The following is a 25,663-nucleotide window of genomic DNA, read 5'->3' as shown; positions in this document are numbered from 1 at the left end:
GGACTCCGCCAGCCGGCTCCGGCTCCCACCTCCCTACCGGCGCGGCCTTATAAGGAGCCTGAAGCCGGCTGTCGGGCTGGCCCCGCCCCCCTCGAGTCTCTTGTCCTAATAAGGACATCTAGGGCATCTCGCGGCTAGGGGCGGGCAGGAGCGCGTCTCCAGGGAAACTGCGAAGCCCCGTCCCCCTCCTCGTTGCTCTTGGAAACTCTAAGACTCAAAAAAGGTGGCGCTAGCCTCGTCTTCAGGCAGGGGCACTCGCGGGAGGCGGGGGTCAAGCTGCAGCCTTCACCTGGAGCGCTGCGAGCCCGGAGTGGAGAGCGGTGCTGTGGAACGTCCCCGACTACAACCCCCGGCATGCTCTGCAAGGTACCCCACTTCCAAGCATCGCTCTCCGTTTACAACCTTAATTCCGTTTACGGGTTTAAGGCCCCCAGGTCCATTTCTGGGTTTGACTCTTACTTGTTTGCGACACAGTCTTCTCTTCCTGGGCGTGAGGCTGTGGCACTGTTATAGGACAACAAAATCATCCCGGAGTCCCCCGCTCGTTTCTTTTTTTTAAGGAATATACTACCACAGAACTTGTCTCAGTTTTTACAGGTGTTGGAAGAGCCATATGCCTGGCTATAAACTCGAGAGCTGGGTTCAAGTCTGGTTTAATATCTGTTCCTTTTCACTGGCACGTAAAAGGCACGTAACGAGGCCTTGAATGTACAATTCATTCCTCGTCTTTACCCTTTATCGCCTCATGACTTTGCCAAACATCTTTAAAGAAGAACAAAGCTCTCAGAGATTTCCTTGCAGCCTTTCCCCTGTGCCTTTTTCTCCTATTTTTATTTTACTGACGTTGCACATGGCCTTTTATCAGAAGACGAAAGTGGCTTTGCACATGCAGAGTACTAGTGTTTGTCGGCCTGACAACGTCTTCATACTTGTGATTTTCTTTGCTTTAGGACGGGATTCAATTCAGAAAAGCAAAACCCTAACTTTACTCAAAAATTTCAGAACAAGGAAGCCAGATAATATCAGATGGGTCTTAAGAAAGCCGTGTTGCTTCGGGATAAAAAGCCGCTTAATCCGGGATCGTTTTCGGGTCATTTTACTGAGCGCCGCCTCGCAGGACTCAGAGCAGTTCCTGTTAAATTGGACCAATAGGCTCGCGCTGCGCGCTGCGGCCCTGCCCGCGGCCCGGGCCTACATTTCCCCGCATGCACTGCGGCGCGGGGCCGACCCGCGGGAAGACTCCGTTACCCAGCGAGCGCGGCGGCGGAGCAGGGCCGCCGGACTCCATTTCCCGTCGGCCCGCGGAGGGAGCACCGGAAGCCCGCCCCGCCCCTCATTGTGCGGCTCCTACTAAACGGAAGGGGCCGGGAGAGGCCGCGTTCAGTCGGGTCCCGGCAGCGGCTGCAGCACTCTCTTCTTCTGTGGCTTTCCGTGCCCTCTTCTTTTCGCTTCCGGAAACATGGTGAGCGGCAGGCCACGGCGCCCGAGGGAGGAGGCTGCGGGTCGGTCGCCTGCGCTCGGGAGGCGGCGGGGGAGCGATGTCCGGCACCCCCTCCCCCAGCGCCCCGGGCGGGATGAGGGTCTCGCACGGAGGAGCGGGCAGTACCGGAATGCGCGTGCGCGCCCGGGGGCGCCGGGGAGGGCCGGCCTGGACGTCGCTCGCGCGCTCCCTGGGCTCCTCTCCCCTCCCCCACCCGCTGGTGTGCCCGCGCTGATGGACAGCGGCCGCGGGGGGAGGGGTCTGGGTCGCGCGCCGGCGCGCCCCTCGCTGAACGGCCTGCGTCGTGCGTTGTTTCTTAGGGGCGCGCTCTCGACTGGAGCACGCGGCGTCCAAACCCGGCCCGGGGGCGGTGAGGGAAAAGCGCGCGAGAGGTCTCTGCGCGCGCGCCCCACCCAAGGCTGTTCTTGTCTCCGCGTCACCCTCCCTCGGCAGCCGGGTCCGTCTCGGTAGCAGGTGGCAGAGATGCCTGCGCCGGGGAGGGGCGAGCGCTGTCGCGGCGAGGGGGGATGCTGGGACAACAGAGTTCTGGTTGGGGCATGGGTGTCTGCGATTAGGGCCTTGCACCGCAAGGCTTGGAGGGGGCATCCCAGAGACCGTGGCCGGCTCTGGAGCGCACCCCATCGAGCTGCGTTCTCACCCTTGCATCGTGCGAGGGCTGGAACGGCGCTGTCCGTCGGCGCGTGCGCGCACTCTCAGGCCCGGCCGCCGGTGTCGAAGCTCTGGGCGAGCGGGGCCTTCCCGGATGGGCCTGAGGGTGGAGCCGAGTTTAGGGAAGTGACCCAGGCGGGCACCGCCCGGAAACCATCCCGCCCCCTGCATACGGCCATAGGGCTGAGAAAACCGAAGGTTATGTAGCTTGCCCAGGCTCCTGCCTGCAGCAGATGGGTCTGATATGCCCGTTGGTTAAGGCGATTCCACAGGGTTAGGGACCTGGAGGTGCTGCTGCCTTTAGGGTACGCGTTTCTCTACTGGGGAGGGGGCCGCCGAGCCTAGCTGATCTCCTTTCCCCGCCCACTCCGGAAGCGGTTGGGTCACGTGGCCAGTTTATCTGCAGTTCCGGGGAGTTCGAGGGAGCAGATTTACCGTGGTCAGTCCCTCCGTCTCCTGTCTCGGGCACCCCGAAGCACCGTGCAGAGTAGGAGTTTAAAGAGCTCTCGAGGCCTCTGGGCACTTGAGTTTGGCATGTCAGTTTCTACCAGCAACTTCTGGGGCCCATTCCCAGAAGAAAGTTGTCAGGCAGGGTCTTTAGTGGGGGTTGTGATTCTTGTTTTGGTTGAAAAAGACCCTCGCAGGGAACAGGCGTCGTTTGTGTAATAACTGCGTTAAGCAGTTCTGGTGGATTTGTTGGAACTGTTCAATGCCCTTGGGTCCGATTTAGCATTGTGGGGTCTCGGCTCTTTCTGAAGAGGAGTCTTGCTTCGGGTGTTTGGGTCCTTCTATCTGCGAAGTTCGACGTCACCACTTTTATCTAAAGGTTGAGAGCAAATACTGTGAGGAGCCAGTGGATCTTTTAATTCTGGGTCCACATATCGGTCAAGGCTTTGCTTTTCACGAGTTTTCCATTTCCTGTAAAATAAGGGGGGTGGGGGTTATTGAACTAGGTGATCAGAAGCCATGGCTGCCGTTCTGGGGTTGTGTCCCATCTGGTTCTTTGACAGTGGCCTGGGTTGGGAAACACCAGTGACTTGCCTTGGGAAGAGCACTAGTGCCCGGCGCGGACTGAGAATTGAAAACAAGGGGCAATTCCCTAGAATCCTTTTTTTGAGGAGGGATATGTGGCATGTCTCCTAGGCCTCTGGTGTGGCTGTCTCTGATGGAGTCATCAAGGTGTTCAATGACATGAAGGTGCGTAAGTCTTCAACGCCAGAGGAGGTAAAGAAGCGCAAGAAGGCTGTGCTCTTCTGCCTGAGTGAGGACAAGAAGAACATCATCCTGGAGGAGGGCAAGGAGATCCTGGTGGGCGATGTGGGCCAAACTGTCGATGACCCCTATGCCACCTTTGTCAAGATGCTGCCAGATAAGGACTGCCGCTACGCCCTTTATGATGCAACCTATGAGACCAAGGAGAGCAAGAAGGAGGACCTGGTGTTTATCTTCTGGTGAGCTCTTCTTCATCCTGGCACTTCTTTCTATCACCTTCCCCCTTTCTCATCTGTGGCTCCAGAGGTGTGGGTTTGGGGTAGGGGTTGTAACAAAAGACTCTTCACTGCCAGCCCAAGGGTTTCTCAAAGTCACCTATGGCTTTGCTGTTGCTGTGAGAGCCCTGATGCATCTTTCTGTTCAGGGCTCCTGAGTCTGCGCCCCTTAAGAGCAAAATGATCTATGCCAGCTCCAAGGACGCCATCAAGAAGAAGCTGACAGGTAAGGGCCAGCATTGGTACTGGGTGCCCTTCTGCTCTGGCCTTGGCTGCAGAGTAGGGTGAATGTCACTCAGAGGGGGTCCACCCCCTTATCTTCACCGCCTGCTTGTTCCTTCCATCTGCTTTGATTGGCTCATTCCCAACCACAGAAACTGCCCACCCCAGTGCTTCCTGCTCACAGATGCTCCCCCTTCTTCCCTACAGGGATCAAGCATGAATTGCAAGCAAACTGCTACGAGGAGGTCAAGGACCGCTGCACCCTGGCAGAGAAGCTGGGGGGCAGTGCTGTCATCTCCCTGGAGGGCAAGCCTTTGTGAGCCCCTTCTGGCCCCCTGCCTGGAGCATCTGGCAGCCCCACACCTGCCCTTGGGGGTTGCAGGCTGCCCCCTTCCTGCCAGACCGGAGGGGCTGGGGGGATCCCAGCAGGGGGAGGGCAATCCCTTCACCCCAGTTGCCAAACAGACCCCTCACCCCCTGGATTTTCCTCCTCCCTCCATCCCTGACGGTTCTGGCCTTCCCAAACTGCTTTTGATCTTCTGATTCCTCTTGGGTTGAAGCAGACCAAGTTCCCCTGAGGCCTCCCAGTTGTGGGGAGAGCCTGTATTTTTTTTAACAACATCCCCAATCCCCACTTGTTCCTCCCCCTTCCCATGCTGCCAACTTCTAACCGCAATAGTGACTCTGTGCTTGTCTGTTTAGTTCTGTGTATAAATGGAATGTTGTGGAGATGACCCCTCCCTGTGCCGGCTGGTTCCTCTCCCTTTTCCCCTGGTCACTGCTACTCATGGAAGCAGGACCACTAAGGGACCTTCGATTTAAAAAAAGACAATAAAAAGACTCATTAATGAGATGTGTGTTTCAAGGTTGGGGCCCAGGAGACCTTAGGGAGTGGGGGTGCACTGGGAAAATGGTACTATCTGTGTTCTCTGTACCCCATGCCCAACCAGCCCCTGCACACCCTTGTCTGGCTTGTGACTGGCTGAGACACTCTTCCGATGGTCACCATTTCTGTTGGTGCAACAGACTGGCTGTTGAAGGGTGGGTGTGTCTGCTGCTGGCTACAGGGGTTCTCCAGCAAAAGTGACTCATGCCTGAATTGGCTGTTCTGTAGCTTTGCCTGGTCAGGCAGTGAGGTCCATCTGATACTCTGTTCTGTCCCTGCCTGGTTGTGGGCTGATAGGCACATCACAGGTATCTGTAAGGTTTGGTTTGGTCTGTCTTCCCTAGATGGCTGACTCAAATTTATGAGGGTCAGGTCCAGTGGCTTCTATGAGTAAGAGGCCAAGTTGAGCCTTTGACCTGTAGATGTGGCTGAAGTCTGTTGAGGGTGGGGCCACCCAGGTGGAGCCCAGGACTTCAGACCCAGGTGTCTTAGGCACCGCCTCCCTATGTTTAACCAAAAGGGTGTTGCCGGTGCCTTTTGCCACCATTGCCATGGGCTGTTTTCCAGCTTGTACTTTGGGCTTTCACCTGCCCAGCAGGCAAGGACATGAAAGAAGTCTGGCCCTAGGGGTGAGGTGAATTCATAGTGCTAATGTGGGGTCTATATCTCCTCCCTAGTTACCTCAACTGAGAAGGGAGGCTGCATCCTGACTTAGAGCTGGCTCCTTAACTCCTGGGAGCTCATGAGTTGTTCTGGGAGGAAGGACTAGGTCCCTTTTCTGGTTAGGAAACAGGTGTGGAAAACTTGGGATTCATCTTGGTGCTAGGGTTTGTGGGAGTGGGGGCAAATCTGGAAGACTGTTCTGGGTGTCTTGCCTTCTCACAGGGAGCCTGCTGCCACTGGAGAGAGGGCTGAGGATGCTGCAGGAGTGCCCTCTGTGGTGTCCCCAGGATCTGATCTTCATACTGCCTTGGCAGAGGGTGTGCCTGGTGGACCCTTGAGCTGTGGGAAGTAAGGACAACAGGCCTCCTTGCTGCAAAACCAGGGTTTTTATTTGTAAAGGAGAACAGGCTGGGATCAAGTGAACTATGATTCCTTCAAGGCCATGGGTGAGAGTAGAGGCTGTCCTTCAACCTGATGGTTGGGATGTCAGGGTCCCTGGGGCTCTGCTGACCTGTGGCCAATTATGATGCCCATGCTGCCCTGTGTCTTGCAGGGCCTGGCACCTTTGGTGGTGGTGGGGGGTAGGGGGTTTGGGCTTTCCTTGGGAGGACAATGTGGCTAGTGGCGCTGTGCTAGGGAAGGAGACATCTTGCTGGAGAGGGATCGGGGATACCCCGGTTACTAGAGATCCCAGAGCAAGGTCTGGCAGAGGTCTGGCTGCTCTAAGGCTCCCCCTTTAGGGCGACAAGGGTGTTCCGGAGAATCAGGGTGCTGGCCTGCAGAGGAGAAACAGGTCCTTGAAGTCTCCTGCTCCTTGAGTCAGTGCCATTCTTTCTGCACATTAGATGCCCCCTTGCTCCCCACACCTCTGCTCTCTGCATAACAGGTGTGGTTAACGGGCTTCTTACCAAGAAGGGTCCTGAGCCTTAGCTGGGGCTGCTCTCATGGATGGCCCTTCCACACACCCACATAGGCACATACACACTCGTGTACACACATGCACGCATACCCTCGTGCCTGTGGGGGGAGGGAGGTTAGAGGTGGGAGGCGTCACAAGGGCCCATGAGGTGGGAGGGCTTACCTTGGCATGTTTGAGCTCCAGCTCTGCCAGCTCAATGAGATTCTTTCGAAAAGAGGAGACCCGGCGGGACTTGAAGTCCATGAGCTCTGGAGAGGAGGGAAAGAGGCATGGGGCCCTGGGCAGGGCAGGACAGGTGGCTCTGGGCTGGGGGCTGCGGGCTCACCTTGCTTGGCAGAGTCGGAGAGGCGCTCGAAGCGTTGGCAGCATAGCTGCTGGTGGCTCTCTGCGGGCCGAACCTCCCGGTTCCTGGTGCGTGCCTTGTCCAGCGCCTTGTTGGCATTCTCATAGTCAGCCAGTGCCCGCAGCCGCCGGTATAGCAGGTCCTAGGACCACAGGCACAGGGTCACTGCTGCCCTGTCCTGGTCTCCAGGCCTGAGCACTGCTCTGGGGCTGCCTCTCACCTTGGCTGCCTGTGAGTCGCGCATGTAATACCTCAGCATGTCTGACAGCTTCAGGTCCTCGTCGGAGGCCACCCGGCCCTCCAGCTTCTGCATCAGAAAGGTGGGCACTGGGAAGGGAGCTTGTCAGAGGGGCAGCTAAAGGGTGGGAGGTGCCTCTTCATCTAAATATCCAGCAAAGAAGCCTTAGGTAACTGCTCCAGGTCAGACCTGGTGTTCAGGGGAGCAGGCCAGGGAAGGCTTCACAGAGGAAGTGGCATCTAGTCTGGATCTTGGAGACTAAGTAAAAGGCAGACAGAGGGAGCTGAGGGCTTGGCAGCTGTGCAAGCCTGGGTATAACCTGGATTAAGCCTGGGTTCAGGGAGGGCACTTGGGCAAAGCAGGGAATGGAGGCAGAGGCTGGAGCACAAGAGGCTGAAAACAGAAGCTTGGGACTTTGGGCTTTGGGGTTTGGGGAGCTTCCAGAAGAGGCAGGGTCCCTGAAGGGCCTTGAGCAGGAAGAAATGCGGTCTAAACAGACATTTTAGGAAGATGGAGACACTCCAGTGACTTTCTTGGGGAAGAGGGGGGAAAGTATGTACCTGGGCAGTGTGCTGGCAGCTGGGTGCAGCCTGCCAGAGGTTTGGACACACCCTGTGCCTCCCTGCGCACACACACACACAAGGCTGGATTCTCGTCTTCACCCCACCTCTTATTAAATTAGACTGGAGTGTGAGACCAACTTGCCAGTGGGCCCAAGTTATCACTGAATATCCCAAGATGATCCTGGAGCTCTTCCTCTGCCAGGACTCATCTTCCCTCCAAAGCTCACCAGGAAAGAGAAGGCAGTACTTACCCTCAGCCGTTCAAAGAGCTCTGCCAATTTGAGGAAGCTCCTAGGAAACAGTGGGGAGGAGTTAGGGTATCGGGCTGAGACACAGCTCAAAGCCTCTCTGCTTCAGCCTCTCCTCAGGAATCTCCCTCACCCCTTTCCCTCCCAACACCCTCCCCCAACAAGAGAGCCTACACCTCCCACTTAGAGCTGACAGTAGACATCTACAGAGTGGCCCCTCATGGGAAGAAATGGTATTACAGGCATAGGGAGAGGGTAGAGGTGGGAGGAGTCCTCACGTCCTTAGCTGGTTGACTTCCTGTGTTCCCAGACTGCTCAGTGCAGCTGAGATAGGGATATAATCGTCTGCCAGGCCTGTTGGGGAACAACCCCCATCAGAGCCCCTACATCTGCATGTCAAGCCCTGGTGCTTGTGGCATGCCCTGCTCTCTTCTCTCCCCCAAGGAGTTGAACCGCTGGGGAGAGGGGCAGGGGGATCCAGGACCCCTTGGGCCCTGCGTACACTTGTGGGAGCGCATGACGCGATCGGCCCGCAGGCAGGCATCTCGGATACGGGTGTGATACTCCAACAGGAAGGTCCTCTCATGCTCAAAGAAGTCATCCACCTCCTAAGGGAGCCAGGCAGGAGCCCATTTACACTGGGTCACCAAGGAGCTTGGCAGCACAGGCACCCAGGGTTGGCAAAATCTCTTTCCAATCCAGGCCAGGCCCCACCACTGGCTTCCCTCCCACAGCCAGCCTGGGCCTCAGTCTGTGCTGTGGACTTGCACTGGGTTGAATCTAGAGAGAAGCCCCGAGGGTTACCTTGAGCCCTGACATGCCCGTGATGAGGGCTTCATCTGCGGACTTCACAATATTCCTCAGAAACCCTCCCAGGAGCTCCTTCCTGTTCTTCCCCCGGACGCTCAGCTGAGGCACACAGGGAGGGAGGGTGTGATGGTGGGGTGGGCGTTCTCGTCTCCCAGCCCGTGTCACAAGCCACTCACGGAGCTGAGACACAGGCTTGGGCCCACTTGGGCCGCTTGTCCAGCCCTGCCAACCCTGGGGGCCTCCCAACCCAAGCTAGATTCCTGCCCCAGGGGTGATTTTAGGGATTCTGCCCAGCTCACATCCTGTCCATATTCCAAAAAGACAAAGAAGTTGTGGTCTCGGCGCAGGGTGGGGTGCGCCGCCAGGCGCTGCAGAAAGACTTCGTGCATCGCAACTGTCTTCTTAAAGATGGCCAGGTACTCCCTGCGAGAGCAGCAGCGGCTCACAGGCCCTGCTCAGCTCCCATCATCCTGCCTGCCCCCTTTCTGGGGTCAGAGGTCAGGGTTGCTAAACATTCATTGGGAGGATAGCTGGGGAAGACAGCTGGGCTCTGAGCATAGCAGGGAAAAGAGGTGGCACTCACGCTTCCAGCTCCTGCTTCATCTTGGCAAACTCTTCCCGAGTGACAGAGCTGTCCCCCTCACCCAGTTTCTGCAGCTTTTCTCTCGAAGCCTCAAAGTCTGGCCTTGGAGGGGCTGGGGGGATCTGCTCAAAGGAGGGACGGAGCTGGGAGGCCTCTCACTGCCAAGGCGGCCATCATAGCCTTTGGTCCTCACCCAACGCTCTGCCTGTCCCTCCCAGCCCTGCCCAGCCCCTCCTCACGATGAGGCCGGCGTACTCCTCGTTCTCCACGTAGGCGTCATGCAGCCAGATGAACTCCTCGTGCTGCCGCACGACTGAGAACTCAGTCTGGGCGAAGTGAGGGAGGCAGCTCTGGAAGCAGGAAGGCCGTCTGAGGTCCCTCTCTCTGCCTCAAGCCCTGCCTAACAAGTCTCCTGGGCACCTACTTTTGGGTCCCTCTCATCCCACTTTCCAGGGAGGACCCAGTTAGAGCTCAGGTGTCCATGATTTCATTCAGAATGGTGGACGGGGATGGTTAGGATTCAGGGCCTCAGGCAAAGACACCCAGAGCCTAGCCAAGATGCTCACTCTCTAGAAGGGACTGAGGGCAAGTGCCAGGTGGAGGGACAGGGCCCACATGCTGTGTTGGCACGTGCCAACCACCCCTGGGGGAGGCCTCCTGCAGGCAGCCACCAGCACCTTTCCTTGTGGCCCGCACTGCCTCACCTTGGTTTGAACAGTGAATTTCACCTTGTCCCGCTCACTGACTGCGTCAGAGATCTCAACCTGTAAGGAGCTGTCTCCCTGCAGTTCCACCAACGCGCAGGAAGGCTGTGGAGGAAAGGAGGTCTCTGGCCTGGCTGAGCGTGGCCCCTTTGCCCTTCCTTGCCCTGCAGGCCTGGTCCACCTGCAGAACCCTCTTCAGCAACACTGCTTCCACAACGCCCCAGGTCACCAGAGAGGGGTCCTGATAAGGCACTGACCTGAGCTTGGGAACTGCCAAAACATTTAACACTCCCCCCCTTGGAGGCAGGCAGAATGCTTCCCATTTTACAGATACTGAAGCGGAGACCACCAGAGAGGTAAAGTAATTTGTCTAAGGCCACGCAGCTGCAAAACAACAGTACCAGATTGAAACCCAGTTTTTTCTTTTGTTTTGTTGTTTGGTTTTTTTAGATGAGTCTTGCTCTGTGGCCCAGGCTGGAGTGCAATGGCACAATCTCAGCTCACTGCAACCTCCGCCTCCTGGGTTCAAGCAATTCTCCTGCCTCAGCCTCCCAAGTAGCTGGGACCACAGGCGTGTACCACCATGCCCGGCTAATTTTTGTATTTTTAGTAGAGATGGGGTTTCACCATGTTAGGCTGATCTCAAACTCCTGACCTCAGGTGATCCACCTGCCTCAGCCTCCCAAAGTGCTGGGATTACAGGCATGAGCCACCACGCCCGGCGAAACTCAGTTTCTTAATTCCCAACCCCATGCCCTTTCTCAGTTACTTGCCCACCCCTTCCCCAGCTGGCTTCCTCAGGCATTCCTTAACCAAGGCTTCCAGTGAGTTGGATGAGATGTTCCCACCCCTTCTGGTGGGGTTGCCAAAACCATTCCATTTACTACTTTTGGTGCCAAGAGGCAACGGCTTACATGCAAAGCATGTGTATTTCTCCAAGTAAAAAGGTCCACAAGACACTGAGCTACTAGCTTGTTCTTCCATTGAGCTATTCAACATGTGTTTATTTATTTTTGAGACAGGGTCTTGTTCTGTCACTCAGGCTGTAATGCAGTGGTGCCATCATAGCTCACTGCAGCCTCGAACTCCTGGGCTCAAGTGATCATCCTGCCTCAGCTTCCCGAGTAGCTGGGACTACAGACATGTACCACCATGCCCAGCGATTTTTTTTTTTTTTTCTAGAGACAGAGTCTTACTATGTTGCCCAGGCTGGTCTCCAACTCCTGCGCTCAAACAATCCTCCCACCTTAGCCTTCCAAAGGGCCAGAAGCAACATGCATTTATTGAATACCTACTGTGTCCACATCATTGTGCCAAGTGATATTAGGGGGAAAGGAAGAGGCTTAGGGATCACTCTGTCTTTCAGCATTGCTCACCAGTATTCAAAAGGCACCTGTCCCACCTCTCAATCTGGAGACCTCACTCTCTCCTCTCTCTGGTTTTGGCACACTTTGGAGATGGTCCCTGAGATGGGACTTGATGGTATGTGGGTCCAGAAACAGGTAGGCCCCTGCCTGATGGTGGCCCATCTGCAGCTGGTCTAGTGATGTCTCCTCCCTGGATAGAGATGCCCACCCTCATCTCTCCCCTCCTCCTGGCTGTCCAGCATAAAGGAATTGACCCTGAGGTCGCTGGTCACTGTTCACAGGGTTGTCTCTACAGTGTTTCTCGCCAATTTTTTTTTTTTTTTTTTTTTTTAGGTAGAGTCTCCCCCTGTCACCCAGGCTAGAGCGCAGTGTCATGATCTCGGCTCACTGCAAACTCTGCCTCCCGAGTTCAAGCGATTTTCCTGCCTCAGCCTCCTGAGTAGTTGGGATTACAGGTGCACACCACTACTCCTGGCTGGTTTTTGTACTTTTAGTAGAGTCGGGGTTCTCCTGTGTTGGCCAGGCTGGTCTTGAACTTGTGGACTCAAGTGACCTGCCTGCCTCGGCCTCCCAAAGTGCTGGGATTACAGGCGTGAGCCACCACACCCGGTCCCTGCCCCCCCCCACTTTTTTTTAAATTGAGGCACAAGTTATAGGAAAGGGCACAAATTTTAAGTGTAAAGCACCAATTAATTTTGTGCATATTTTGGCTAGGTAACCATCACCCAATTCAGATCATTTTATATTTTTTTCTTTATTTATTTGGAGATAGGGTCTTGCTGTCACCCAGGCTGGAGTGTGGTGGCGCCACCACAGCTCACTGCAGCCTTCATATCCTGGGCTCAGGCAATCCTCCTGACTCAGCCTTCCTAGTAGCAAGGGCCACAGGCATGTATCACCATGCCCAGATAATTAAAAAAATTTTTTTGGCCGGTCATGGTGGCTCACGCCTGTAATCCAAGCACTTTGGAGGCCAAGGTGGGCGGATCACCTGAGGTTGGGAGTTCAAGACCAGCCTGACCAACATGGTGAAACCCCATCTTTAAAAAAAAAAAAAATTTTTTTTAAAGTGCTGTAATCCAGCACTTTGGGAGGCCAAGGCAGGAGAATCACTTGAGCCCAGGAGTTCAAGACCAGTTTGGGCAACATGGTGAGACACCCTCCAACCCCCGCCTCCACAAAAAAAACACCCCAACAATTGGCCAGTCATGGTGGCTCACACCTGTAATCCCAGCACTTTGGGAGGCCAAGGCAGGCAGATCACAAGGTCAGGAGATTGAAACCATCCTGACTAACATGGTGAAACGTCCTCTCTACTAAAAAGAAAAAAAATATTAGCCAGGCATGGTGGTGGGCGCCTGTAGTCCCAGCTACGTGGGAGGCTGAGGTAGGAGAATTGCTTGAATGTGGGAGGCGGAGGTTGCAGTGAGCCAAGATCATGCCGCTGCACTCCAGCCTGGGCCACAGAGCAAGACTCTGTCTAAAAAAAAAAATTAGTTGAGTGTGGTCACATGCTTGTGGTTCCAGTTACTTGGGGGGCTGAGGTGGGAAGATTGAGCTTGGGAGGTTGAGGCTGCAGTGAGCCAGGATCTTGCCACTGCACTCCAGCCTCCAGCCTAGGTGACAGAGTGAGAAAGTGTCTCAAAAAAAAAAAAAAAACAATTATCCCCCACCCCAGAACTGACCACCATTCTGACTTCTATCACCATATATTATTCTGGCCTATTCTTTTTTTTTTTTGAGACAAAGTCTCACTCTGTTGCCCAGGCTGGAGTGCAGTGACGTGATCTCAGCTCACTGCAACCACTACCCCCCAGGCTGATGGGATTCTTCTGCTTCAGCCTCTTGGCAAGTAGCTGGGATTATCGGCGCCCACCACCACACCCCGATAATTTTTTTATTTTAGTAGAGAAGGGGCTTTCACCATGTTGGCCAGGCTGGTTTTGAACTCCTGACCTCAAGGCCCGCCTCGGCCTCCCAAGGTGCTGGAATTACAGGCATGAGCCACTGAGCCCAGCCCATTCTGGCCTATTCTTGAACTTCCCAGAAATGCAATTATGTGTTATGTATTCTTTTATGCCCCCATTCTTTAGAGAGCTCTCTCGATGTGGTTGAGAGGAGAACTCGTTGTTTTCATTCCTGTGTCTTATTTCATTATATGATTATATCACAATGTATGTATCCACTCTACTGTTGATGGTCATTTGGATTATTTCAAGTTTTTGGCTATTATGAATAAAGCTGCCACGAACAATCTTTTTAAAATGTTTACTTTTTTTCCTTTTAAGCAGGGGGGTGTTCTCTCTGTGATGCCCAGGCTGGTTTGAACTCCTGGCCTCAAGCCATCCTTCCACTTTAGCCTCCCAAATAGATGGATTACAGGTGTGCACCACTGTGTCCATGAAAATTCTCGCAGATGTTTTTGAGGCCCTTTTTTTTTTTTTGAGACAGAGTCTTGCTGTGTCACCCAGGCTAGAGTGCAGTGACGTGATCTTGCTCTCGGTGACCTCTGCCTCTCAGGTTCAAGCTATTCTCCTGCCTCAGCCTTCTGAGTAGCTGGGATTACCGGTGCCCACCACCATGCCCAGCTAATTTTTGTAATTTAGTAGAGACAGGGTTTCTCTACATTGTCCAGGCTGCTCTTGAACTATTGACCTCAAGTGATCCTCCCACCTCGGCCTCTCAAAGTGTTAGGATCACAGGTTGTGATCCACCGCACCCAGCCGTCTTTTGACGACTTTTGACCTAAGTCCCCATTTCCGTTGGGTATGAGAATTGCTTGGTCACAGGGAAGGCATATTGTATGTTTAAAATGCTTTAGTAAATACTGCCAAACAGTTTTCTCAGGTGACTAAACCAATTTGCACTCCCAGCCGAACTGTGCATGAAGGTTCCGGCTATACTACCTCCTTGCCAATACTTAAGAACTGTTAGTCATTTTTATCTTTTTCTCTCTCTTTTTTTTTTTGAGACAGAGTCTCGTGTTGTCACCAGGTGAAGGGCTGGAGTGCAGTGGCGAGATCTCGGCTCACTGCAACCTCCACCTCCCAAGTTCAAGCAATTCTCCTGCCTCAGCTTCCCGAATAGCTGGGACTACAGGTGCGTGCCACCACGCCCAGCTAATTTTTGAATATTTTGGTAGAGATAGGGTTTCACCATGTTGGCCAGGAAGGTCTCAATCTCTTGACCTCGTGATCCACCCGCCTTGGACTCCCAAAGTGCTGGGATTACAGGCATGAGCCACCATGCCTGGCCTCTTTTTTGTTTTTAAAGAAACAAGAGTCCCGCTAATGTTGTCCAGGCTGGCCTTGAACTGGGCTCAGGCGATCCTCTGGAGTAGCTAAGAGTTGCTTTTGTGTACACATATCAATTGACCTATTAAGTATGATAAACTTTGGACTCTCTACTCTGTTCCACTGGTCGATATGTTTGTCCTTATAATATCTCACTGTCCTGATTACTGTAACCTGACAGGTGAGACTTGAAATCCCATAGTGTAAGGGCTCCCCTTTCATTCTTTTTTTCCAAAATCATTTTGGCTATTATACATCATTTGCATTTCTGCACATATTCTGCTTGTTAATTTCTACCCCTAAGAAACGTACTGGGATTTTGATTGTGATTGCGTCGAATATATAGATGAATCTGGGCACAAACCACGGTGACAGCTCAGAGTTGTTAGTTTTTTTTTACTTTTGCCCTGTTAGTTGAGGCCTGGGGAGTGTCACCGGTGCTACCTGGTGAGGAATGATGCTGGGCTGCATTTTCTGCATTTATCAGCCATCTGCATATCTTCTTTTGTGAATCGCTTGTTCAGGTCTCTGGTTCCTTCCTTGCACCTCTTTGAAAGATCAGATGATCTGTTTCTCAGTAATTTGTAGGAACTCTGTTCCTGGAGATAAACCCTTTGTTGATTATAGTCTTGTCAACATCTTTTCCTAGTCTCTCTTAATGGTTCAAATGTTAAATGTTACAAGCTCAACGTAACAGTGTTTTTTTTTTTTTTTTTTTTTGAGATGGTGTTTCCCTCTTGTTGCCCAGGCTGGAGTGCAACGGCACGATCTCGGCTCACCACAATCTCCGCTTCCCAGGTTCAAGTGATTCTCCTGCCTCAGCCTCCGAGTAGCTGGAACTACAGGCATGTGACACTACACCCAGCTAACTTGAATTTTTAGTAGAGATGGGGTTTCTCCATGTTGGTCAGGCTGGTCTCAAACTCCCGACCTCAGGTGATATGCCTACCTCGGCCTCCCAACGTGTTGGGATTACAGGCGTGAGCCACTGCGCCCAGCCTAACAGTCTTTTCTTTTATGGTTAAGGCTTTTTGTGTCCTGTTGAAGAAAACTTTGCCTACCCCAAGGTCATGAAGATATTCTATTTATTTTCCTAGAAGCATTATAGTTTTAGCTCTTGTGTCTATGATCCATTTTCTTTTTCTTTTTCTTTTTTTTTTTTTTTGAGACAGAGTGTTGCTCTGTTGCCCAGGCTGGAGTACAGTGGCACGATCTTGGCTCACTGCAAACTCTGCCTCCCAGGTTCAAGTGATTATCCTGCCTCAGCCTCCTAAGTAGATGGGATTACAGACACCTACCACAATGCTTGGCTAATTTTTGTATTTTTAGTAGAGACAAGAGTTTCACTGTGTTGGCCAGGCTGGTCTCAAACTCCTGACCTCAAGTGATCCCCCCGCCTTGGCCTCCCAAAGTGCTGGGATTGGAGGCGTGAACCACCCTGTCCAGCTATGATCTATTTCAATTCATTTTTTTTTCTTTTGAGATGGAGTTTTGCTCAGGTCGTCCAGGCTGAAGTGTAATGGCACAGCTCACAGCAACCTCCACCTCCCGGGTTCAAACGATTCTCCTGCCTCAGCCTCCTAAATAGCTGGGATTACAGGTGCCTGCCACCACGCCCAGCTAATTTTTGTGTTTTTAGTACAGATGGGGTTTCACCATGTTGGCCAGGCTGGTCTTGATCTCCTGACCTCATGATCCACCCACCTTAGCCTCCCAAAGTGCTGGAATTACAGGCATGAGCCACCACACCTGGCCTTTCAATTCATTTTTTTAATTTTAATTTTTTGAGAGTCTTGCTTTGTCACCCAGGCTGGAGTGCAGTGGCAGGATCTTGGCTAACTGCAGCCTCCGCCTCCTGGATTCATGCGATTCTCCTGCCTCAGCCTCCCAAGCAGCTGCGATTACAGGCACCCCCCCCCCCTTCACCACACCTAGCTAATTTTTGTATTCCTAGTAGAGATGGGGTTTCACCATGTTGGGCAGGCTGGTCTCAAACTCCAGATCTCAGGTGATCCCCTCCTCTACCTCCCAACATGCTGGGATTACAGGCGTGAGCCACTGCGCCTGGCCTTTCTTTGCTTTTTAAATATCTTTTAAAGTTTCATCTTATAATTGCATATAGAAACACAATAGGCTGGGCATGGTGGCTCATGCCTGTAAACCCAGCACTTTGGAAGGCTCAGGCAGGAGAATCACTTGAGCCCAGGAGTTAGAGGCCATCTTGGGCAACATGGCGAAACCCTCTGTCTACAAAAAAAAATACAAAAATTAGCCAGGTGTGGTGGCAGCTACCTGTAGTCCTAGCTACTTGGGAGGCTGAGGTAGGAGGATCACAGGAGCCCAGGAGGTCGAGGCTGCAGTGAGCCATGATCGCACCACTGCACTCCAGACTGGATGACAGAGCAGGACCCAGTCTCAAAAAAAAAAAAAACGCCAATCATGCCTGTAATTCCAGCATTTTGGAAGACCGAGGCTGATGGATCACCTGAGGTCAGGAGTTCAAGACCAGCCTGGTCAACATGTTGAAACAAATTAGCTGGGCATGGTTGTGGGCATTTGTAATCCCAGGTACTTGGGAAGCCGAGGTGGGAAAACCGCTTGTACCAGTGAGATGGAGGTTGCAGTGAGCCGAGATAGCGCCACTGCACTCCAGCCTGGCACCTGGTGACAGAACAAGACTCTGTCTCAAAAAAAAAGAAAAAAGAGGCTGCGCACAGTGGCTCACGCCTGTAATCCTAGCACTTTGGGAGGCTGAGGTAGGTGGATCACCTGAGGTCAGGAGTTCATAATCAGCCTGGCCATCATGGTGAAACCCCACCTTAAAAAAAAAAAAAAAGAAAAAGAATGAATGAAAGAAAGAAACATAATAGATTTTTATATATTTACCATGTGTCCAGGCAAATTTACTTTTTAATTTTAATAAATTATTAAAATATCTTGCTGAATTCACTTTTTAAAATTCTAGTCACAGAATCAATGAATTCACTTATAAATTTAATTGTTTGTAGATTTTTTTTTTTTTGGAGACAGGGTCTTGCTCTGTCATCTAGGATGGAGTGTGGTGGTGCCATCTTGGCTCATGGCAGCCTTGAACTCCCAGGCTCAAGGGATCCTCCCACTTCAGGCTCCTGAGTAGCTGGCACTACAGGCATCTGCCACTATGCCCGGCTCATTTTTGCATTTTTTTATAGAGATAGGGTCTCACTATGTTGCCCAGGTTGGTCTCGAACTCCTGGGCTCAAGAGATCTCCTAACGTAGGCCTGCCGGAGTTCAGGGATGACAGGCCTGTGCCACCTTCATGTTGTTTTAGATTTCCTACATATACAGTCCAATAATTGAAAATAATGACAGTTTTAGTTCTTCCTTTCTAACCTTTATACCTTTATTTCTTTTTACTGCCCTATTACACTTGCCAGGACCTCTAGACAATGTAGAAGTGATGATATGATGACATGTTCCTGATCTAAGAGGGACTTCATTCAAAACTTAACCCCAAAGTGTTTTTAGATATTTTTTTAATCAAGGATATCTTAATGAAGCTTAATGGAGCTCCCTGCTATGTCTAATTTGAGGAGAGGGTTGACTTTTCCTGCTTATGTGCTGAATTTTATTGATTGATTTGCAAATGTTAAACCACCTTGCATTCCTGGAAAAAGGCCTTGTTCATGAAGTATTATCCTTTTCTATATTGCTTATTCAACTTGATTTTTTTTTTATTTGAAGACAGTTTCTTGCTCTGTCATCCAGGCTTGAGTGCAGTGGTGTGATCATGGTTCACTGTCAGCTCAACTCCTGGGCTCAATCAATATTCCTGCCTCAGTCTTCCAAAGTGCTGGCAGTATAAGCATGAGCACCATGGGCAGCCTCAACCTTCTTTTTTAAATTTTTGAGACACGATCTCACTTTGTTGCCCAGGCTGGAGGGCAGTGTTATGATTACAGCTCACTGCAGCCTCAGCCTTCCAAGGGGCTGGGACCACAGGCATGTGCCACCACGCCTGGCTAGTTTTTAATTTTTCTGTAGAGATGGGGGTCTCTCTATGTTGGCCAGGGTGGTCTTGAACTCCTAGTTTCAAGCAATCCTCCCACTTTGTCCTCCAAAAGTGCTAGGATTATAATCATGAGCCACTATGCCTGGCCCCCAGCTGCAACTTGATCATATTTTATGATTTTTGCATCTATGTTCATTATGTTCATGAGAGATATTAACATGAATTTTTCCTTTCTTGTAATGTTCCTAAGAATTTTTTATTGTGATAAAATATACATAATATAAATTTTACCATTTTAACCATTTTTTTTTGAGACGGTGCCTTGCTGTGTTGCCCAAGCTGGAGTGCAGTGGTGAATCTTGACTCACTGCAACCTCTGCCTCCTGGGTTCAAGTGATTCTCATGCTTCAACCTCCCAAATAGCTGGGACTACAGGCACGCAACACCACGACCGGTTAATTTTTATATTTTAGCAGAGATGGGGTTTCACCAGATTGGCCAGGATAGTCTCAATCTCCTGACCTCATGATCCGCCCGCCCACCTCGGCCTCCCAAAGTGCTTGGATTACAGGCATGAGCCCCCGCACCCAGCCTAATTTTTGTATTTTTAGTAGATACAGGGTTTCACCATGTTGGCCAGGCTGGTCTTGAACTCCTGACCTCAGGAGATCCACCTGCCTCAGCCTCCCAAAATGCTGGGATTACAGGCCTGAGCCCCTGTGCCTGGCCCCATTTTAACCATTCTTAAGCATACAATTCAGTGGGATTAAGTCCATTCACATTGTTGTGCAATCCTCACCACCATCTCTATCTCCTCTTGACAGATATTTGTATCAAGGTTATGCTCTCCTCCTAAAATAAGACAGAAACTGTGCCTTCTATTTCTGTTTTTTTGGAATAATTTACATAAAACGGTATTATTTCTCCTGTAATGTTTTGAAGAATTTTCATGTGATTTTATTTGTGCTAGAAAGAGATTTCTGGAAATGTTTTAAATTACAGATTCCTATAATATGTATAGGACTACCTAGATTTTCTATTCTTGTTTCAGGTTTGGTAAGTTGCCTTTTTCAATAAATTTGTCCATTTCATCTAAATTACCTAGAGTTTGGCAAAAACTTGTTCATATCTACTCATTGTCTTTCTTTGTCTGTAGTATTTGTAGTGATGCCCCTTTATCATTCCTGATAATGGTAATTCGTATTCTTCTTCTTCCTCTCCATGTCTCTCCTGCTCTCTCAATCTCTCGTTTGTCAGTCTTGCTAGTTTATTAATTTTATTAATTTTTTAAAAAACCACTTTTGACATTATCAATTTATTGATTTTCTCTATTTGTATGTTTATTTTCTATTTATTGAGTTTTGTTTATTTGTTTGTTTGCTTAGTAGAGAGGAGGTCTCACCATGTTGCCCTGGCTGGTCTGAAACTCCTGAGCTTAAAGTGATCCTCCCCTTTTCACCTGGGCCTCCCAAAGGGCTGGGATTACAGGTGTGAGACACTACAACCAGCCTTTATTGATTTCTGTGCTTATCCTCTCATCCTTCTATTTTCTTAGGGTTTAACTTGCTCTTCTTTCTCTAACTTTTTTTTTTTTTTTTTTTGAGACACAGTCTTGCTCTTTTGCCCAGGCTGGAGTGTAATGGCACACTCTCGGCTCACCGCAACCTCTGCCTCCCAGGTTCAAGCAATTCTCTTGCCTCAGCCTCCTGAGTAGCTGGGATTACCAGTGCGTGGCATCACACCTGGCTAATTTTTGTATTTTTAGTAGAGATGGGGTTTCTCCATGTTGATCAGGCTGGTCTGGAACTCCTGACCTCCTGATACAACCACCTCAGCCTCCCAAAGTGCTGGGATTACAGGCATGAGCCACCATGCCCAGCCCAAAAGAATTTTTTTAAGTTACTTATTTTTCCAGCCAGCCGTGGTGGCTCATACCTGTAATCCCAGGACTTTGGGAGGCTGAGGTAGGTGGATCATCTGAAGTCAGGAGTTTGAGACCAGCATGGTCAACATGGTAAAACGCTGTCTCTACTAAAAATACAAAAAATATATACCTGGTTGTGATGGCGTGCATCTATAGTCCCAGCTACTGGGGAGGTTGAAGCAGGAGAATTACTTGAACCTGGGAGGCAGAGGTTGCACTGAGCTGAGATTGTGCCACTGCACCCCAGCCTGGGCAACAGAGTGAAACTTTGTCTCAAAAAATAACAACTTATTTTCTTTAGTGTCATAAAGTCAAGGCTTTCTTCTTTTCTAAAATATGCATGTTGTAGTATAAATCTCCCTCTGGACACTGTGTGTATCTTAGGAGTTTTGATATGTCATATTTTTAGAATCAATTTTAAAATATTTTCTATTTTTCATTATAATTTCTTCTTTGACCTATGAGTATCTAGAAGCATGTTGCTTAATTTCTAATATTTTAGAATCTAGTTATGTTTTTGTTTTGATTCCTTGTTAATTCTGGAGCAGAGAATATGCTCTATATGATTTCAGTCTTTTAGATTTTATTGATACTTGCATTATAGCTGAATATATAATTAATTTTGGTAAATGTTTCATGTGCATTTTAAAAAATGTGCTTTCTGTAGTTGTTGAGTATAGAGCTCTACATAAGTCAATTAGATCAAGTTGATTAATCATATTAGTTAAATCTTCTAAATCCTTACTGACATTTTTGTCTGCTTGTTCTAACAGTTGTTGAGAGTTGTGTTAAAATTTCTTACTGGGCTGGGCATAGTGACTCATATCTGTAATTCTAGCAGTTTGGGAGGCTGAGGTGGGAGGATCAGTTGAGCTTAGGAGTTGGAGACCAGCTTGGCCAACATAAAAAGACCCCTTTTCTAAAAAAAAAAAAAAAACAAACAAACATAATTTATTTACTATTAAGTAGGTTTGCCTATTATTTCTTTTAGTTCTGTCATCTTTTACTTTGATGCTATATTATTAGGTGCATATAAATTTAGGATTGTTTTATCTTTCTGTGGAATCAATTCTTTTATAAAATATCCCTCTTTATTTATAAAAGAGGGACATTATAAAATGCCCCTCTTTATTTCTTTTTCTTTTGTTTTCTTTTTCTTTTTTTGAGATAGAGTTTCACTCTCATCATCCAGGCTGGAATGCAATGACGTGATCTTAGCTCCGTGCAACCTCCACCTCCTGGGTTCAGGAGATTCTCCTGCCTCAGCCTGCCAAGTAGCTGGGATTATAGGTGTCTGCCACGACTAATTTTTGTATTTTTAATAGAGGCGGGGTTTCACCACATTGGCCAGGTTGGTCTCAAACTCCTGACCTCAGGTGATCTACCCACCCTGGCCTCCCAAAGTGCTGGAATTATGGGCATGAGCCACTGCACCTGGCCATCCGTCTTTATTTCTGATATACTTTTTTTTTTTTTTTTTGAGACAAAGTCTTGCCCTGTCACCCAAGATGGAGTGCAGTGACATGATCTCGGCTCACTGCAACCTCCACCTCCTGAGGGCAAGCCATTCTCCTGTCTCAGCCTCCTGAGTAGTGGGGATTGCAGGCATGTGCCACCATGCCCAGCTAATTCTTGTAATTTCAGTAGAGATGGGGTTTCACCATGTTGGCCAGGCTGGTCTCAAATTCCTAACCTCAAGTAATCTGCCCACCTTGACCTCCCAAAGTGCTGGGATTACAGGCATAAGCCACTGTGCCCAACCCTCTTTTTTTCTATTTTTGTGAAATAGAACCTGCTGATTATATATATGAAGATGGGGTTTCACCATGATGGCCAGCAGGCTGGTCTTGAACTCCTGACCTCAGGTGATCCACCCACCTCGACCTCCCAAAGTGCTAGGATTACAGGTGTGAGCCACTGTGCCCGGCCTTTTTTTTTGGGTTTTGCTCTTGTTACCCAGGCTGGAGTGCAATGGTGTGATCTCAGTTCACTGCAACCTCCACCTCCTGGGTTCAGGCAATTCTCCTGCCTCAGCTTCCTGAGTAGCTGGGATTACAGGCACGTGCCACCACGCCCAGCTAATTTTTGTATTTTTAGTAGAGACGGGGTTTCACCATGTTGACCAGGATGGTCTCGATCTCTTGACCTCATGATCCACCTGCCTTGGCCTCCCAAAGTGCTGGGATTACAGGCGTGAGCCACCGTGCCCGCCTTTGTTTTTTTTTTTTTGTTTTTTTTTAAATAAGACAAGGTCTTACTCTGTCTCCCGGGTGGGAATGCAGTGACACAATCAGAGGTCATTGCTCATTGTAGCCTCAAACAATTCTGAGCTGAAGCAATCCTCCCACCTTAGCCTCCCACATAGGTGGGACCACAGGTGGGCATCACTATGCTCAGCTCCCACCCATTTATGTCAACCTTATGTCCTTATATTTAAAAGATGTCTCTTTTAACAAACTCTAGTTGTTTGTTTTTTTTCCAAAATACAATCTGACAATGTTTTGTTAAATTGGAGAATTTAGTCCATTCATAATTATTGTAATTACTGATGTAGCAGTCTGCCAACTTGTCATCTTGCTTTTTTTGAGTAAGAACATGTGGTGTTTGGTTTTCTGTTCCTGTGTTAGTTTGCTGAGAATGATGGCTTCCAGCTTCATCCACATCCCTGCAAAGGACATAATCTCATTTTTTTATGGCTACATTTCATGGTGTATATGTACCACATTATCCAGTCTATCATTTGATGGGCATTTGGGTTGGTTCCAAGTCTATGCTATTGTAAATAGTGCTGCAATAAACATATGTGTGCATGTGTCTTTATAGTAGAACTATTTATAATCCTTTGGGTTTATTTATTTATTTTTGAGACAGAGTGTTGCTCTGTTGCCCAGGCTGGAGTTCAATGGTGCGATCTTGGCTCACTGCAATGTTTGCCTCCTGAGTTTAAGCTATTCTCCTGTCTCAGCCTTCCAAGTAGCTGGGATTATAGGTGCGTGCCACCATGCATGGCTAATTTTTTGTATTTTTAGTAGAGATGAGGTTTCACCATACTGACCAGGCTGGTCTCGAACTTTTGACCTCAAGTGATCTGCCTGCTTTGGCCTCCTAGAGTGCTGCGATTACAGGCTTCAGCCACTGCACCTGGCTAGTATTTTATATTATTTCATTTTCTCCTCTATTACATTTTTACTTATATATTCTTTTATGTCTCTATATTTAAAGGAGGATCTTAGAGAAGGCAATCTTAACCTAGAGGATAAGTATTGGTAGTGAATTTTCAGAGATTATGGCTCCTGCAAAGGCTGGGTGGTTCATCTATCTGTTCAATAGCTCAACACACCCTCAGAACATACAGCAATAATAATACAATAATAATAATAATAACATAATAGTTAACTCTTATGTTGGCCTTTACAATATGCTAGGCACCACTCTAACCATTTCATATATATGTCCTAAGCATTTTATATATGTTAACTACTTTAACCATGAAGATGAACATCGATAAACATTGAAGCAGACATATTGTTCCAGCTTTGTGTCTCTCAGCCCCTCTTGTTCCTCCGAACCACTTGAACCCCACTTCTCATTTCTTGGCTTCTCTGACACTACCAAGGCAGGCTCTCCCACTTACCCCAGACCCCAAACACATACAGTCTGGCTCACTGGTGCAGCAGGTCTCCTAGTCCCCAGCCTCCTTCTTGCTGCCTTAGTATCTCTCCTCTGACCTACACTGCTTGGTAGCTGCTTGAGGGGGCTGGGGCCTCAAAGATGGACCACAACTGCTTCACCCTCATTCTCAGCCACAGCCCCCTAGGCATATGCCTCCAACTCCCAAAAGGGGGCACCTCTCCATGCTGTAACCACCTTGGCACAACATGGATGCTTAACAACTCCTTGCTGAATGAAGTCCAAAGGAAGAAATGGTCTTATGATTATGTGAACTCAGAACACAAGTGAAGCCATTAGTGCTAAACAGGATTCCCTCACCTTGGGAAAGAAGAGGACGCCAGCCTCTGCTCAATCCCTAACATCCAGCCCTCCTCCCCCATTCACCCCCCACCCCCATCAAGCCAGCGTGAGTTGGTTCTGAGGAGGGTAAGAGTGACAGTGACGGGTCGCTTTCCATCTGTCAGGACAAAGGCAAAACCCTGGCTCCCTTGGCATCCTCATCAATCCCCACGCAGGTGCCACAGATGCTTCCCACCCCCTTGCTCAAGTCTCCCTTCCCTCACTTGTGCAGACACACACATACACACAGAGACACATGGGCACACATACATCCAGACACACAAGACAAACACAGACATCCACACATACAGACACACAGAAACACACAGACACATGCACACACAGACACACATAGAAACACACACAGATACACAGACACACAAAGACATACACAGATCATATACAGGCACACAGACACACACACACATGCATGCAGACAGACACAGATATACAGACACGCACAAAGACATGTACACACACAGACACGCAGACACATGCAGACACAGACACATACCCACACAAAGACACATGCAGACCATCACACACAGACACACACATAGAGACACACAGACACACACACAGACATAGACACACAAAGACATGAGACCATACACAGCTACAGAGATAGACACACACGTACACACAGACACAGAGACTCATGTGCACACACATATGCAGACTATACACGCACACACACACAAAGACACATGCAGAGCATACACACAGAGACACACGACATGCACAGACACACAGACACACAGACGCATGCACACACAGACATGCGCGCACACAGACACACGTACACGTGCACACAGACACATGCAGACACAGAGACACGCAGATACACACACAGATACAGATATACACACACTGAGACACAGACACACAGAGACATACACACACAGTCATATACAGACACACCAACATACACACAGACACATGCAGACCATACGCACACAGAAAGACACAGGCGGACCACAGACACACAGACAGGCGCGCACACACGCGGGCGCGCGCGCACACACCACCACATGATTGGGCTCTCACGGAGTGAGGGGAGGCTGGCTGGGGTCTTTATCATACTTTCTCTACCTTGCCCTCCTTCCCTGCCTCCGGATGCACCTCCATCGCTCTCCTGCGCTGCAGCACACACGGCTTCAGCGTCCAGCCACTGCACAGACACGCACACAGCTCCCGCAGGTCGACCCCGTTACTCGCCCGAAGAATCCACCGAGCCCGGATGCTCTCAGCTGACGGAGAC

At 49.9% G+C, this 25,663-nt stretch overlaps 2 protein-coding genes across 10 annotated transcripts; one reads left to right on the top strand and one right to left on the bottom strand.

The window, feature by feature from the left end:
* The first annotated feature begins 110 nt into the window (after positions 1-110).
* Positions 111-4,709, top strand: CFL1 (cofilin 1). Of its 4 annotated transcripts, none has more exons than XM_009008492.5 (4): positions 111-366; positions 3,293-3,600; positions 3,786-3,862; positions 4,066-4,709. In XM_009008492.5, exons 1-4 carry the CDS (start codon positions 355-357, stop codon positions 4,176-4,178), a joined length of 510 nt encoding a protein of 169 aa, XP_009006740.1. In that variant the 5' UTR covers positions 111-354; the 3' UTR covers positions 4,179-4,709. The 4 variants fall into 4 exon arrangements, with proteins under 4 accessions (XP_009006740.1, XP_035119236.1, XP_035119238.1 ...); XM_035263345.3 differs by lacking the exon at positions 111-366 and adding an exon at positions 1,379-1,462; XM_035263347.3 differs by lacking the exon at positions 111-366 and adding an exon at positions 2,554-2,588.
* SNX32 (sorting nexin 32) lies at positions 638-25,663 on the bottom strand. Of its 6 annotated transcripts, none has more exons than XM_035263325.3 (13): positions 25,486-25,663; positions 9,816-9,920; positions 9,351-9,461; positions 9,112-9,233; positions 8,828-8,951; positions 8,523-8,627; positions 8,221-8,326; positions 7,997-8,072; positions 7,722-7,761; positions 6,890-6,976; positions 6,652-6,811; positions 6,489-6,574; positions 638-3,067 (listed from the first exon to the last, which is right to left on the bottom strand). In XM_035263325.3, the coding sequence occupies exons 1-13, from the start codon at positions 25,528-25,530 to the stop codon at positions 3,050-3,052; spliced, it is 1,185 nt and encodes a 394-aa protein (XP_035119216.1). In that variant the 5' UTR covers positions 25,531-25,663; the 3' UTR covers positions 638-3,049. The 6 variants fall into 6 exon arrangements, with proteins under 6 accessions (XP_035119216.1, XP_078197561.1, XP_009006736.1 ...); XM_009008488.5 differs by lacking the exon at positions 638-3,067 and adding an exon at positions 5,775-6,183; XM_009008489.5 differs by lacking the exon at positions 638-3,067 and adding an exon at positions 5,775-6,183 and having other exon boundaries at positions 25,495-25,663.

Source organism: Callithrix jacchus, chromosome 10, assembly GCF_049354715.1.
Source record: "Callithrix jacchus isolate 240 chromosome 10, calJac240_pri, whole genome shotgun sequence".
Lineage (NCBI taxonomy): Eukaryota > Metazoa > Chordata > Mammalia > Primates > Cebidae > Callithrix > Callithrix jacchus.
This window is presented reverse-complemented; position numbering and strand designations above follow the sequence as displayed.

What these genes read in the sequence shown, in the direction of transcription:
- CFL1 (XM_009008492.5), top strand. An exon ending in GACCTGGTGTTTATCTTCTG is followed by an intron (nt 3,601 to 3,785) that starts GTGAGCTCTTCT and finishes CTTTCTGTTCAG; the next exon opens with GGCTCCTGAGTCTGCGCCCC. An exon ending in CATCAAGAAGAAGCTGACAG is followed by an intron (nt 3,863 to 4,065) that starts GTAAGGGCCAGC and finishes TCTTCCCTACAG; the next exon opens with GGATCAAGCATGAATTGCAA.
- SNX32 (XM_009008488.5), bottom strand. Translation starts at nt 25,530, where the DNA reads ATGGAGGTGCATCCGGAGGCAGGGAAGGAGGGCAAGGTAGAGAAA. An exon ending in ATGAAGCAGGAGCTGGAAGC is followed by an intron (nt 8,952 to 9,111) that starts GTGAGTGCCACC and finishes CTGCTCTCGCAG; the next exon opens with GGAGTACCTGGCCATCTTTA. An exon ending in GCGACTCACAGGCAGCCAAG is followed by an intron (nt 6,812 to 6,889) that starts GTGAGAGGCAGC and finishes CTGTGGTCCTAG; the next exon opens with GACCTGCTATACCGGCGGCT.